This window comes from Heterocephalus glaber, unplaced genomic scaffold (assembly GCF_053883595.1).
Source record: "Heterocephalus glaber isolate CG9 unplaced genomic scaffold, H.glaber_assembly_v1.0 deba00001662, whole genome shotgun sequence".
Taxonomy (NCBI): Eukaryota; Metazoa; Chordata; class Mammalia; order Rodentia; family Bathyergidae; genus Heterocephalus; species Heterocephalus glaber.
This window is the reverse complement of record NW_028258403.1, coordinates 13,536,512-13,551,375: the sequence shown is the minus strand read 5'-3', so window position 1 is coordinate 13,551,375 and position 14,864 is coordinate 13,536,512. Positions and strand designations below refer to the sequence as shown.

The 14,864-nt window shown below is 36.3% G+C and overlaps 1 protein-coding gene and 1 pseudogene across 13 annotated transcripts in view; one reads left to right on the top strand and one right to left on the bottom strand.

Annotated features, from left to right (window-relative positions):
* Akap6 (A-kinase anchoring protein 6) overlaps nucleotides 1–14,864 on the bottom strand; it is a 642,973-nt gene that overhangs the window by 293,116 nt on the left and 334,993 nt on the right. For all 13 annotated transcript variants that reach the window (XM_087197081.1, XM_087197084.1, XM_087197080.1 and 10 more), the window contains one exon: nucleotides 2,659–2,910. In XM_087197081.1, the coding sequence (XP_087053207.1) occupies nucleotides 2,659–2,910 (252 nt within the window). The remainder of the gene's footprint in view (nucleotides 1–2,658; nucleotides 2,911–14,864) is intronic.
* Nucleotides 8,033–13,270, top strand: LOC106007937 (S-phase kinase-associated protein 1 pseudogene; annotated as a pseudogene).

The following is a 14,864-nucleotide window of genomic DNA, read 5'->3' as shown; positions in this document are numbered from 1 at the left end:
TCAGTGCAACACATATTCTATACAGTTTTGAACTTTGCTTAAAGTGTTTTTATTTGGTTGGTTGGCTCATTTTATTTTAGTAAGACATTTGTCAACTTACACATTAGATATTGTCTGATCCATATTCAAGTAAAAGCTAAAATGAATATATTTTGTTTTTTCAAAGACAGAAGGAGAACTTGCCACTTGCTCAAGTTTCAAAATTACTCCTTAATGTTGTCCCAAAGCTTAGCTAACTTCTGAAGATAGAAAAATGAATTCCCTTTCAGTGGAAGGACATCTACTGTTCTAGTTTATCAGTATTTTTATTTTGTTTTTATTTTGCCATTTCACTTTTCATTCTACAAATCTTTCACAGCTGAATTTATTCTGATAAAGGTGAGAATTTTATCCTAATTCTATTGCTGTTTTCCACAACTCTGGTGTGTTGGGAGAAACAAATAAAAGTAAGCAGTCTTACTTCTCATAGAGTCACACTAGAATTACAGAAAACAATCAGAAATTTAGTTTCAAGAACAATGATAATGGGGGCAGAACTTCAATTAATATAAAATATCCACAGAGCAGATAACCGAAAATCCACTCTTCCTCTCCCCTTCATATAACATATTCTAGTATCTCTACTATAAAGACTGACTTCAAACATAAACACATTATAAACTGCTTTAAATCAAATCCATAGTTGTTGAGTTCATGTTGTGAGAATCTTGATGGATGCCACTTAACATAAACTCATAACATAGCTGTGAAAATAGTGGCTGGTACCAATTAGCCTCAATGGCTTTTCATCATTTCTTGAGCTGCCTCTTTTTGAATGATACAAGTTCAAATAAGTGCATGACAAATGTATTCTACAAAACAATGATAACAGTAAATCCTACAGAACTGCTATATCCCCACTTCCTACAACAAAGAACTGGAGATCAATGAATATTTATAGAACAAATAAATATGTAAAATGAACTGGTATGAATCAATGATTTTAATGCCCCTTCTAGCAGCAGCAAGTGGGAAGATATAAAGAAAGATCTATTTAGAATACAGACAAACCCTCCTCATCTCTGATGTCCATTAGTATATATCCTCATGGATAGCAGATTTATAGCAAAGTTGATCAGTTTGAGATTTTTTTGTAATCTCCCACAACCAAGAAAGCCCTCTAGCAACGGTGGCAAACTTATGACATATGTGCTGCAGTGAGCTGTTTGTATCATTGAAAGCTCTGTTATTATACTTTTCTTTTAATATATGAGTTGTTTTTTCTAAACTAAACCTTCAGTATTCAGATTTAATTGCAATGTTGGCACTTTACGATAAATAAGAGGGTTTGGGGTCGCAGTTTGAACACTTGGTCTCTGAAAGTTTTGCCAACACTGCTCTAGGGCTTCAACTTAGGGGAAAGGTGGCATCTAGGAACTAACACACAACCCAAATATATTTATTCTATGATTACTCTACTACTGCATCATCTCCCCACTGCCACAATAACAGGGAGAACTAACCGAAAACAGACTGTTTTACAGGGGAGTAAAGTAGATTTTATTATAGGAGAGTAAAGTAGATTTTGAGTCCCAAAGACTTGTAGGTCCAGCAAGGAATTTGTCACAGCAAATTGTCACATTTGATCAGCTTTCCAAACTTATCCTCCCAGGGCTGGGGATTTAGCTCAGTGGTTTTGCCACCTGCTGTGCAAGCCCAAGGACCCAAGTTCCATCCCCGGTACCAAAAAAAAAAAAAAAAAAAAAACAACCAAACTCATCCTCCCAGAGTGCTGCAATACAATCTTCTTTTAGAAATTATTCATCAAGAATAACAATAACTAAACATTAACAATAATAATAAAATAAATTAGCTGTATAATATTCTATATTCATTTAATTCACTGCATCCAAAATGATTTTTCTAAAGTGTGAATATAATCATGGCAAACACATGAAAAAACATTTCTTTTGTGCTTGAAATAAGGCCCAAATCTGTCAATATGGTTTTAAAAGTTTTCTTATCTTCACAATCTGACCTCTGCTTACCTACCTATTAGCCCAAATCCTGCCTGTTCCCTCAGGTTTTTGATCCAGTCCTAACCTACCTCTGAACCTGCCATTCTCTTTTACCTCTGGGTCTCTGATCATGCCATTCCCTCTGTGTAGAACATTTTATATTCTTATTCACCTGTCCAATTTTGTCTCTCTTTCAGGTATCAGGTTATCTCACTTCTTCTGGAATTCCTGTGTCAGTTATGTGACCTCCAACTGGATCTTTTCAACTTACCACAGTTTGAACTTAAGGTCTGTTCATGTCTCTCCATTCACCACTATTCTTGAAGCTCCGTGAAGACAATGGCTATGTTTTGATTACCATTATATTCTTAGCACCTAGTGCTTGTACATAGGAAGTGCTCAATAAATAGGTATTAAATATTTGAAGGTGCAAGAGGAAATCAGGTTAGCGCTAACAACTATAGATAGTATCTGTGCAAACAACCAAGTGTGAGTTAATTAATCCCTCATTCATGTTAGAAGTACCCTACGCGTCAGTCATTACCTAGATTCAAAACCCCGCTGAGGGCCTGCTTATTTACCTACAAAGAATTTCTATTTTACATCTCTAAACTGAAAACACTATCGTATGTTATAACTTGACTTCAAAGAAAACACTTACCTCCTTTGCCTCTTCAGAGAAAGCTTGCAGAATGTCAGTCTGCCTGGTGTAGTTGCCATTAGCATCCTGTAGTCCTTGCAGAATGCGCTCTCTCAGAACTAACACAGAGACTCGAAGCTGGTGCCAAAGGAGCTGCACAGCATGAATGTCCACAATCACATTGACAGAGTAAGACAGCAGTTTGAGGGAGAACTCTGTTTCAAGGAGGGCATGGATTTGCTCAACATGGTCAGAAATATCTTCACAAATGTCCTGCAGTAAAGTAAAGCAAAATATGTAAGGACTAGTTGCCTTATCTTAGAGGTAAAGAGAAGGAAAAACAAGTCATTCTTTTACCTTATTCCAATAATCAGGGTCAACAGTAGCACATGTTGGATACCTGGCCTTTGTTTTTGTTCAGTTACATATTTATAGGCCATATTCTTGGGTAGTGGGCATTCCATACATGCAGATGAGTTGATCTTTTCCCAAACTATAAAAATCTCACTATTATTTCAGATATCTAAATGCAAAGTCCTACCAAGAGAAGAGGTTCACCTCACCCATTCATTCTCTCTTATCTTTTTTACTATGAATTTGGCATTCTGGCCAGAGAACCAAGAGCTGTGGTATTTGCTAGTGGTGAGCTATACAGCACACAATATTTCAGGATAGAAACATCATTCAGACACTTAGCATGAAGAAAGATAGGCAAAAATATGTGCTTCATAGGCTCTCCCAGCTGGTTTCAATGAGGTCTGAGGTTTTCAGCCTAAGAGGCAGTTATCACTCTCCCACAAGGACACAATGTTAATACCTAAGTTCACAATGGCTACCTAAATTTCCGACCTATCTTTTGCAAGCAGAATAAGTTTTAAGAAACAAAGCTATAAAATTTCAAAGACAAAAGAGACAAAATCTGTTGAGCTTTTGTTGTTGCTGTTGTTGTTGTTATTGCTTTGTTTTTGCAAATATGAATCCTTTCATTCGTTATTCAGTCAAGCATTCACAAGCTCACCTTCCAGGAACAATCACACTATTTTATTATATTACCATTGAGTTTTGTTAAAGACCTAAACAAAACATTACTGAATCATAGTTCCAATCTCCTTCACACATATTAGTAGACAGATTTGTATCTGGCATGCTGTTTGTTTTCACAAGTTCCCAAATTTTCATTGTGCTGTCAGGCCAGAGGCATGAAATGAGTAGCATCAATGGTAGTATTTACTTGGGCAATTTAAGAGTCCAATAGGTATCAAAATAATGGAGGAATCAGCTAAAAATAAAAATGCTCAGCTTCTCATTTTTAGTTGTGCATCACTGATTTTTAAAATGGGGCTTTCAGTTATGATTTTTGTTAAGGCTAAAATTTCAAGACAACATTTGAGTTCTGAGCCCTACCATCAGTGTCAAAACAGTATTTCTATGTTGGAAACCTGTTTTCATGTAATTCCATTACATATTTTTCAAAGAAAAGCTTTTAAAACTCCTCTACATTACACTGAAGAATACATCTGGTTCACATTTTTTTTCCCTCCATACTAAGTATACCATTTTCTTAAGTAATTCACATCGATGAACCAACTAACACCCTAGCCTCAAATGTCCTTCATTCCACAACTCCTAGGATTTTCATACCATAGCTCTACTCTGGACATTTACATTCATTTGCATAACCAAATCAGAAAGTCTTTTATGTCACCAGCCAGTCTGTCTCAACTTTTTCACTCCTCTCTTCTGCTTCAAGTGCTCTTCTACCTGACCCAGTTCACTGGCCTCTTTACCCCTTTTTCTCATATACCATTCCCTAAGCACATCTGTGGTGCTCATTTTACTCTCTTTGGCAATGTTTCCACTTCCTCACACTCTTGATTTCATAACTCAGATTTGTTAGCCCCTATCTCTTGGATGTCACTTTGATCCTACAGATTCAGAATACACATCTAGGATAGAAAAAGGCTTGGGCGATCTTTATGCTACCTGCTTAGAACAGCTGCATAGGCATCTCTTACCTACACCATCTCATCAACCAAATACAAAAAGTTATATATAGCCTTGGCACCATGAAAATCATGCCAAAATACATGTGATCTGTTCCTCTTACACTGATTTGGCTGTTTCATAATGACACAGAAATGTAGCCAGAGCCAGGTCATGAGTCAATACTGCCAGGCAACTATCCAGGAAAAACAATGTATTAGGGAAACTAAATAATCAATGGTGTCATTTAACTCAACTCCTCACTTAACTAGGAAAGGAAAAGAATGGTAAATTGGCCCAACCCACAGAAGCAAATGAACCCTGATGGGGAAAAACACCCTCCTCACAAGTGACCTCCTTCTGTTGAATATTTTGGCAATGTATACATACAGTCATTCTCTGTTAATTCTGAAAGTAAATAATACATAGCATGTTACAACTTTCTGGAGTCTATTAATTCATTTAATTATTTTTGTGCCCTCTACTTTGCCACCAGTTGTCTACTTTGACAAAAGTCACATGAACACACAAACTGTATAATAAGGGCTATAGAAGTGTTTCTGTGTATATGTGGGACCCTTCCCCAGATATGGATTTTGCTTTGAACATCTGATGAGAGATTTATTTAGAGAAGATAACTGAGTAATTCTGAGCTATATATCATTTAATAATAGAAAATATGTTTTATTTGACCTTCTTCATAAGTGTTGAACAAATATTTATAGAATAACTAGGGCCGGGGACTTAGCTCAGTGGTTCTGCCACCTGCTCTGCAAGCACAAGGACCTGAGTTCGATCCCTGGTACCAAAAAAAAAAAAAAGAATAATTAATTAGGTTCCTGATATTTAGCCCCTTAACAATTACCATTTATTGGACATTTATATGAAAGAAGTTGAAGATTATGGACTTGTGTTTATGTTTATTAACTCAGATAACCAGATATTATCTATTTTAAAAACAATTTGTTGAGTGGCTGCCTCTCAGCAGGAACTTTCTAGAATTAAAAGGCTTTAAGAGATCTGAGGCGTTGGAGTCCCTGCAGGCACTTGATTAACAAGGTGAAGTAGAAGCAGGGGGCAGGCATGCTAGGCCAGCCTAACTGATGCGTGTAAGTTATGACTGATGTTCAGACTCATTGCATATATGACTTGAACAGATGGCAACTGGAAATTAGACCTCAGCTCACATGGCTAACCTGCTCAGTGAGTAACAGATTTGCAAACACTGTAGTGATCCTCAGTGAAAACTAAGTAGTAATTTAAGAAAAGAACCAGTTTTTAGGACTATAAAAAGAAGCAATCCCTTCATAATTGGAGATTTTCTGTCTGTCTACCTACCTACCTGTCTATTCATCTTAAGGACCTATACATAAAATGTTTCTCATAAAATTTTTACTCCACAGCTTGTAATTTTAAAACACTTAAAAGGGCAATGGCTGGTCGTAATGATACAAAGCTGATACAGACAGTAAAATTTGAACCCAACAAACATTAATGTTTGATTTCAAACTCTTTCCCTTTTTTTTTTTTGGTACTGGGCATTGAACTCGGGACCTTGCACTTGCGAGGCAGGCAGCGGAAAAATTCTTTCCCATTTTGACAGGAAAGGATGGTAGTAAGAAGAAAACTGAATTTAAGAGGGAGTGAGTCCAAGAGAGACATATAGATAGTAAATATTATATGCGTGATGGCCATGGAATCTTATCCAGCAGTGGTGGGAGAGAAAGTTAGATCCACCAGTTCATCTTCTAAAAGCAAGTTATTTTTGAAAACTTAACTTTCACAGACTAAGTGTAAAATTATTCCATTTTTCCTGCTCACACCTAATTCTTCCTTATGTTCCTACCAGTTTTAGCCCCACTCTACAATGGTGTCTTGGCCAGACCTTTCTTCTTTGACTTTTGTATTCCTTCCCTGATTTCCAAGTATGCCTCACCTGGGACAATGGGACCATGGAAAGATCCACCTGTCCAGACTTCTTTCAGCCTCAAAACTCTAGATTCAGAATCTTGCCCTTAAAACAGCCCCTATCTTTTGTAAGCCATGTATAGAAACAAAGAGTTGCAGGACTTTGGGAATGCAAAGGTAGAAGAAAGAAAGGTAGAACAAAGAGAGGTGGTCAAAAGATACCAGGAAAAACTTTGTTAATCTTCACAAGCTTGCCTGGAGCTGGCCTGTTATATTCTGTTATGGACAGATAAAAGCTACCATATCTAACTTCTTATGAATATTATTAGACAGTAGGATGCTCTTTCATATAATTTATGAGATTTTATTATCAGTAGAAGGTAGATTCATTCCCAGAGAATTTGTTTATTTCTGTATGTGAAGTGTCTCTCCAACCAGAGGGTTGTTTTCCTAGGTTCACTTTATATAATTAGTGGTTACCAATAAGGTGGTCATCATTTTCATCAGATTACTATTGCTGTGACAAAACTCCTGAGATAAGTAATTTATAAGGAGGAAAGATTTACTTTGGCCATGGTCACTTAACCTGTTGACCTGGGCCTGTGGCAGCACTGTACATCATAGTAGCAGGAGTACATAGTGGAAGAAGAGGGTTTACAACTATATGTTCAACATGCACCAATTTCAAAACACAAACTATTGATACATACAACAATTTGAATAAATCTCAAAGCTTTATATAAGTGAAAGAAGCCAGTCTCAAATGGTTATACGTATACAATTCTATTTATATAACATTCCCAAGAGACAAACCTATAGTGATAAAGAATCACTATGTAGTAGCTACCAGGAACTGGGGGTGGAAAGGGCATGACTATGATTGATAAAACAAGAAGCTTTTTTTGGAGGGGGGTGAAACTGTTCTATATCTTGGTAGTGGAGGTGATGATACAAAGCTTGTCGTGAGTTAAAATTTGTAGAAATATATACCAAAAAAGGTCAATTCTGTTAAACAATAATTTACACAAATAATAAAAGTTCAGAGTCTCAGCTTGGTCCATTGGCCCATGTCTGTAACCCCAGCATTCAAGAGGCTGAGGCAGGAGGATCATGAGTTCAAGGCCAGCCTGAGCTACACAGCAAGTTCAGGGATGTCCTGGATTACATAGTGAAACCCTGTCTAAAAAATAAATAAACACCAGAAAAGAAAGAAAGAAAAGAAAATTGAGGTTAAAAGTTCATAGGTACAGGCTACAGGTGGTAAAAGGAAACCCAGACGAGGGAGAGCAATTTGAAGAAGGCCAACAGTTGAAATCCTGCAACTGAGGTGTTTAGAATAAGAAGTAGGGTTGCTTCTTGATTCCAGCAGTTTTCAGTCCAGGTCTGGCCAACATATCATCTTGGGAAATATTCAGATTTTTCTGAGGGAAGAAGTTGAGTGTAGCACCCAGCCTAAATGCCAGTACCCAATGTGCCTTGTGCATAGCTCTTCTCCCATTGGGAGATGGGTCTAGTCAGAGAAATATTTGCCATAGAGGGTCTCTCTGCAGCAAAGCACCAAGGACAGTGCTGGCTAGAAAACTGCTCAGGAGGTACAGGCTGGGATAGCAACATGAGCCCCAGGGACAGACAGCAGCAAAGTCAGGATTCCGGTCAGGAACCTGGAACAGGCACTCTGGGATCTGTGAGACAGTGAAAACAGAGGCTGTGACCCATGAAGTCCGGGTAGATAAAAGACTCTCTCTGAGGTAGCACCACTGCATTCTGCACACAGCATGCTTGTACTGTACTTTCTCCTACCAAGTCCCAAAGGTACAGAATTCAGTGTAGGCAGACCTGGGCACTCTCCTACCAACCCACAGAAGTCTTTAAATTCAGCATAGTGGGATTTCTCCCACCAAGTTCAAAACACTACTTAATTCTTGGGGTAGAGTCACTGCTGAATAACCAGGGAATGAAATCAGCGGGGATAGGAAAATAACTCTAGAACAGTTTCGGAAGAAGCTATTTCCTGCTGGGCCCCCAGAAACCAATAGACTCATGGGTCAAATTTTAAACAACAACAACAACAACAAATGCAACCAGGAGCATTACTGAGCCAACAGATTGGCACACAGGAGTGTGGGGTATGTGTACTGGCTCCTGTGTAAGGTTGCAGCTAGAGAAAAGCTGGGCAAAACAAGGGCATAGCCATAAAGGGAGGACACTGGAGTCCCAGAGAGGGAACAGAGGGGAGCAAAGAGCAGAGCCTGAGGAAGAAACTTTTTTGGGAGCTGGATGTTGCCCCCTACCAGAGACAGAGGTGCCCATTCTAACATTGCTAGAGGTTCCCAAGTACCACCCACTAAAGATAATAGAATACACAAGCTGAGTTCAAACATTCACCCTAACCAAAAAAAAGCAGGGCAATTATTTGTCCTCTTCTTTTTTATTTTATTTTATTTATTTCTTGTTAGATTTTCTGATTGTTAGGCCTTTGTATTTGTGTGTATGTATGGATACAGCTATATATGTAAGTTTTCTGCTCTTGACTGTGTAACATTACATGTTGTTTAGTCACATTTTCCCACATCAATGGTTGTGTCTTAGCATTATCTAACCTTGCCCAACTGTCAGTTCAACGGTTGGATAAATTTCCCTATCACTACTCTTATTTTCCATTTACAATCTCATCCTACCCCGCCTTTCTTCTATCTCTTGGCTGCACTTTCTTATACTCCTTTTATTCCCTTTCCTTATTTATTTTTTTCTTACATATACTACTAAGATTAATCTAAATGCTATAATATTTTATCATCTCACATTAGGTTCCCCTACACTAAGGGTTGTTTCACGAGGTTTGTAAAATCAATGTCTTTGTTAGGTTATTAATTCGACTCAATCTCCCTATATCCTCTCTCACTGTCTAAGTCCTTTGTTCCCCACCCTCTTTTCTTTTTTTTTTTTTTTAATTTGTTTTTTGGTACCGGGGATCAAACTCGGGACCTTGTGCTTGCAAGGCAGGCACTGGAACCACTAAGCTAAATCCCTGGCCCAACCCTCTTTTCTTACTTCCTCTTTCATTCCCTCTCAAACTTCCCCTCCCTCACTTTTTCTCTCTTGTATATAAATACTACTAACAAAATTTTCTATTTTTTTTATTTTAGAGAGTATGTGAGGGGGTATGTCATGAGCAACTGTGTACAAGTATTAGACATTGTTTATATCTCTATTGTGTCCTACATTGACCTGTAAGGTTCTTCCTCACCAAAGGTTGATGCTTAATTCTTCTACCACTGGGTTTCTGTTAATTTATTAATTTGATACAATCTCCATAAAGACTCCTTTACTTACTATTTAAAATTTCCATCCTTTTATTCTTTTCTTTCTGCCCCCACATATATCCTCTCAAACTTTCTCTCCCTCCTCCTTTCCAAGTATAAAAATAATATATATAAATATAGTATATATTTATCATATATAATTATTTTAAATTTTATTTTAATCTGTCTTTCTTTATTTTTCTTTTTTCTTTAACTTCTTTTTAAATTTCAGTTTCTCCTATCTCCCAGATTTTTCTCTATCATTATTAATTCTTTGTCTTTGTGGGTTATTGAAAGAGTTGAGACCTTTTCAAAGAAGCTCTAAATTATATATTAATTATGACTGGGTTATTTGGCTGTTGGTACTACTGATAGTTGTTCTCTCCTTCCAATATAGTGCTATGGACTGATCCTCATATTTTTGATAGGTTGAGTAATGATCTGGGCACTGAATCACATGCAAAGCCATAAACACATCACAAGAAGGAATCCACTTACTAATGAGATTTCCATAATAGTGCAAAAGCCTTCTATATCAACTGAACTACATCTTCACCCCCAAAACACACAGCAAAAAGATATCTCAAAAAACTCTTAACTCCCCAAGAGCTAATTTCATAGACATTGGAGTACAGAAATTTCTAGATCAAAAAACCCAAAAAGAAAACCCACTGAAAATGATGGAAGAAATCAGAGAAAGGATACATAAGCAGCTGACTGAATCAATTAAAAAGATGATAAACCAACTTAAAGAAGTTGTAAATAAACTGCCAAATGATTCAACCACTAAGATGATCAATGAGTTTAGAGAAGAAACAAATAAGCAGCTGAATGAATTAAGGAAGACAATGAAGAATATGAAAGACCACTTCAGCAAAGAATTAGAGAATATGAAAAACTATCAAGCAGGAATTCTGGAAGTGAAAACTCAATTTAAATATTTGGTAGTAAGCACCATAAATCAGAAGATAGAATATCAGATCTTGAGGATAAGGTAGATGAATAAAACTTACATAATAATAGTCAAAAAATGAGATAATCAGAAGATGATTGAAGAGCCCTTAGATGATTCTAAAAGAACAAACATAAAGATTATTGAAATATAGGAAAGGTTGGAGTTAGAATCTAATGGTATAAAACATTTATTCACAAAAATTATTGCAGAAAAATTTCTAAGTCTAAAAAATGAGACAGATATCCAGGGTAAATGAGGCATTTAGAATACTCAAATAGACACTGAAAAGAACCTCTCTACACACATCATAGTCAAAATCTCACAAATTTAAGAACAAAGAGAGAATACAAAAGCTGTTTTAAAAAACACCAAGTAACTTACAAAGTCAAGCTCATCAGACTGACAGCAGATTTCTCAACACAAACCTTAAATGCCAGGAGAACTTGGAGTGAAGTTATTAAAGCCCTAAAAGAAAACAGTTAGTTGCCAATCCATATTAAATGTACAAGGATAAACTAAACAGAGACAATGAGGTCAACATTACCCAAACATCCAAAAGGAAAGAATAAATCTCACTGGGAGAGCAGTTAAACAAAAGAAAAACAAGGAATTAGTACTGAAAAATAATACAATTACATTAATCAGTAAATACTTTTCAATGATAACATTCAATGTAAACAGTCTCAACTCCCCAATCAAGACACAGAATGGAAGAATGGATAAAAAATCAAAATCCAACTATACGTTGCCTGAAAGAGACTTGTATTGTCCACAAATAAACACATAGAATGAAAGTGAAAAGATGAAAAACGATACCACATGCATCCAGAGACCAAAGGCTACCTGGAGTATCTACTCTGATTTCTGACAAAGTTAATTTCAAGTTAAAAATGGTCAGAAAAGACTAAGAAAGTCATTATATATCAGTAAAGGGAATAATTCATCAAAGAGAGATAACAATTTTAAGTATATATGGCTTGAATGTTAGGGCATCTAATTTCACAAAAAAGTTACTTGACATACAAGGACAGATTGACACCACTAACACCTAGTAGGGAATTTTAATATCCCACTCTTATAAATATACAGGTCAACATTAGATAAACAGAATGATACTGTTAAATAATTTAATGATACATTCCAAGGGTCTAGAAAAACCAAAAAAATTCAAACCTAAAACTAGAAGGAAAGATATTATAAAGGTCAGAGTGGAAAGCAATGAAATGAAGACTTAGAAAACACAAAGGATCAATGAATCAAAGAGTTGGTTCTTTGAAAAATAAGACTGATAAATCCTTAACTAAATTTAACCAAAAAAAAAAGAGAGAAAAGGGCCACATCAATGTAATTAGAAATGAAAAAGCAGGGGCCAGGGATTTAGCTCAGTGGTTTGGCCGCCTGCTATGCAGGCGCAAGGACCCAAGTCCAATCCCCAGTAACAAAAAAAAAAAAAAAAAGAAAGACAAGAAAAAGGAAAATTACAGACAGCACAGAAATCTAGAGGATTACAACCAATTTGAAAACTTATATTCCAATAAATTGGAGAATCAGAAGAAATGGATAAAATCCTAGACACACATGACTTGCCAAAATTTAACCAAAAATATACAAAAATCCTAAGCAGACCAATAATAGGGAATAAAACTGACGCAATAATAAAAACTCTACCAACTAAGAAAAGCTCACAACCTGACAGATTCACTGCTGAGTTTAACCCAAACTTCAGAAAAGAATTAATGCCAATACTCCTCAAACTCTTCCACAGAATTGAAAGGGAAGAAATGCTGCCAAACTCCATCTACTGAGACAGGATTATTCTGATACCAAAACTAGACAAGGACTCAACAAAAACAACAAAACTATAGGCCAATATCCTTGATGAATACAGAGGCAAAAATCCTTAATAAGAAACTTGCAAACAGAATTCAATAAATCAGAGTAGTGGTTTCATCTGCCGCAGTTCTCCTGCGTCTGGGCTGGTCTACTTGCTCCAGTCTCCCTCGGGCCTGCTGTCCTCTAGAGACCAAGCATTGTGCCTCCAATTAAGTTGCAGAGTTCTGATGGAGAGATATTTGAAGTTGATGTTGAAATTGCCAAACAGTCTGTGACAATCAAGGCCATGTTGGAAGATTTGGGAATAGATGATGAAGGAGATGATAACCCAGTTCCTCTACCAAATGTTAATGCAGCAATATTAAAAAAGGGCACCCACCACAAAGATGAACCTCCTCCTCCTGAGGATGATGAGAACAAAGAAAACAAACAGGTGATATTCCTGTTTGGGACCAAGAATTCCTGAAAGTTGACCAAGGAACTGTTCCTAGACATCAAAGGTTTGCTTGATGTTACATGCAAGACTGTTGCCAATATGAGCAAGGGGAAAACTCCTGAGGAGATTCACAAGACCTTCAATATCAAAAATGACTTTACTGAAGAGGAGGAAGCCCAGGTACGCAAGGAGAACCAGTGGTGTTAAGAGAAGTGAAACATTGTGCCTGACACTGTAACACTATAAGGATTGTTCCAAATACTAGTTGCACTGGTCTGTTTATAATTGTTAATATTAGACAAACAGTAGACAAATGCAACAGCAAATCAGTTGTACTATGCTGTTCTCATTGTATGTGTAGTTTCAGTATAGGTTCCAAACCAATGGCTGAATTTCTTCTAGTCTGAGCAAATATTCTCAATAAAATGGAACTGTGGGTTCTCTGTAGAAAGTTGACATTTTGAGCTTTCCCTCTTTTTGTAAAGTGATTTCTTCCTAGTTTATTGTCCTGTTGATGTTAGTGAGCTTTTAAAAGTTAGCACTGTAAATAAAACAACTTGTAAAAAGTTTTCTGAACTAGAATTAACAAAATATTATCCTTATTCAGAAGTTGGAAACTGGAAAAAGGCTACTTGAAATAACTGTTCCAAATGGGGTTGTTTAGGATGTCTTCCAGCCTCCAGAGCCAAGCAGTATCACTGGTATATATAGGCCTGTATGTAGCAGGGCTCCCCTAGTTGGACCTGAGGTCTTATTTTATTTGTTTTTAAATTTTTAATCTTCTCAGCTTTGAGTATGTTGCCTAGGGACTCAGTAACTACCAAGTTTGTGGTTTGGGGGAGAAATCTAACTAGACAGTTTGTTAGCTTTTCAATTAAAGACAACACTTTAAAAAAAAAAAAGAATTCAATGAATCATTAAAAAGATTATGCAACGTAACAAAGTCTGCTTCATCTCAGAGATGCAAGGATGGTACAACATATGAAAATCAATAAATGTAATACACATAAACAGAATCAAGAGTAAAAATCACATGGTCAATCTCATTAGATGCAGAAAATGCCTTTGACAAAATCTAACATCCCTTCATAATTAAAAAAAAAACTCTGATGAAAATAGGTATAGAAGGATCTTGTCTCAAACTGATAAAATACATATATGACAAACCTACCACCAACAGCATATCAAGTGGGAAAAAACAAACCTGAAAGCATTACCTCTAAAATTAGGAATGAGACAAGGGTGTCCATTCTCATAACTCTGAAATGTAGCACTTGAAATTTTAATCAGAGCAATCAGGCAAGAGAAAAAAATCAAAGGGATATGAATTGGAAAGGAAGGAGTCAAACATCTATCTTTATTTGCAGATGTTATGATACTTTAGACAGAAAAATAAACAAATAAAAATCCTCCACAAGAATACTACTAGAGCTAATGAACAAATTCAGCAAAGTGGCAGGTGACAAAATCAACACTCAATAATATTCCTGTACGCCAGTAATTAAACCACTATAAAAGAAATCAGAAAAACAATCTCATTCACAATAGCTTCAAAAAAAGGATTAAATACCTAAGAAGCAAAATAATCAAGGATGTGAAAAAGCTCTATAATGGAAACTATAGCACTCTGAAGATAGTGATTGGAGAGAACATTAGAAAATGGAAGGACATCCCTCTTACAGATAGGTAAAATCATATAGTTAAAGTGGCCACATTACCAAAAACTGTATACAAAGGGTGATAGAAATATATGGTGAATGTTTACATTTTAAAAATTTATTATAGTAAAAGATACATTCACCTTATTCAA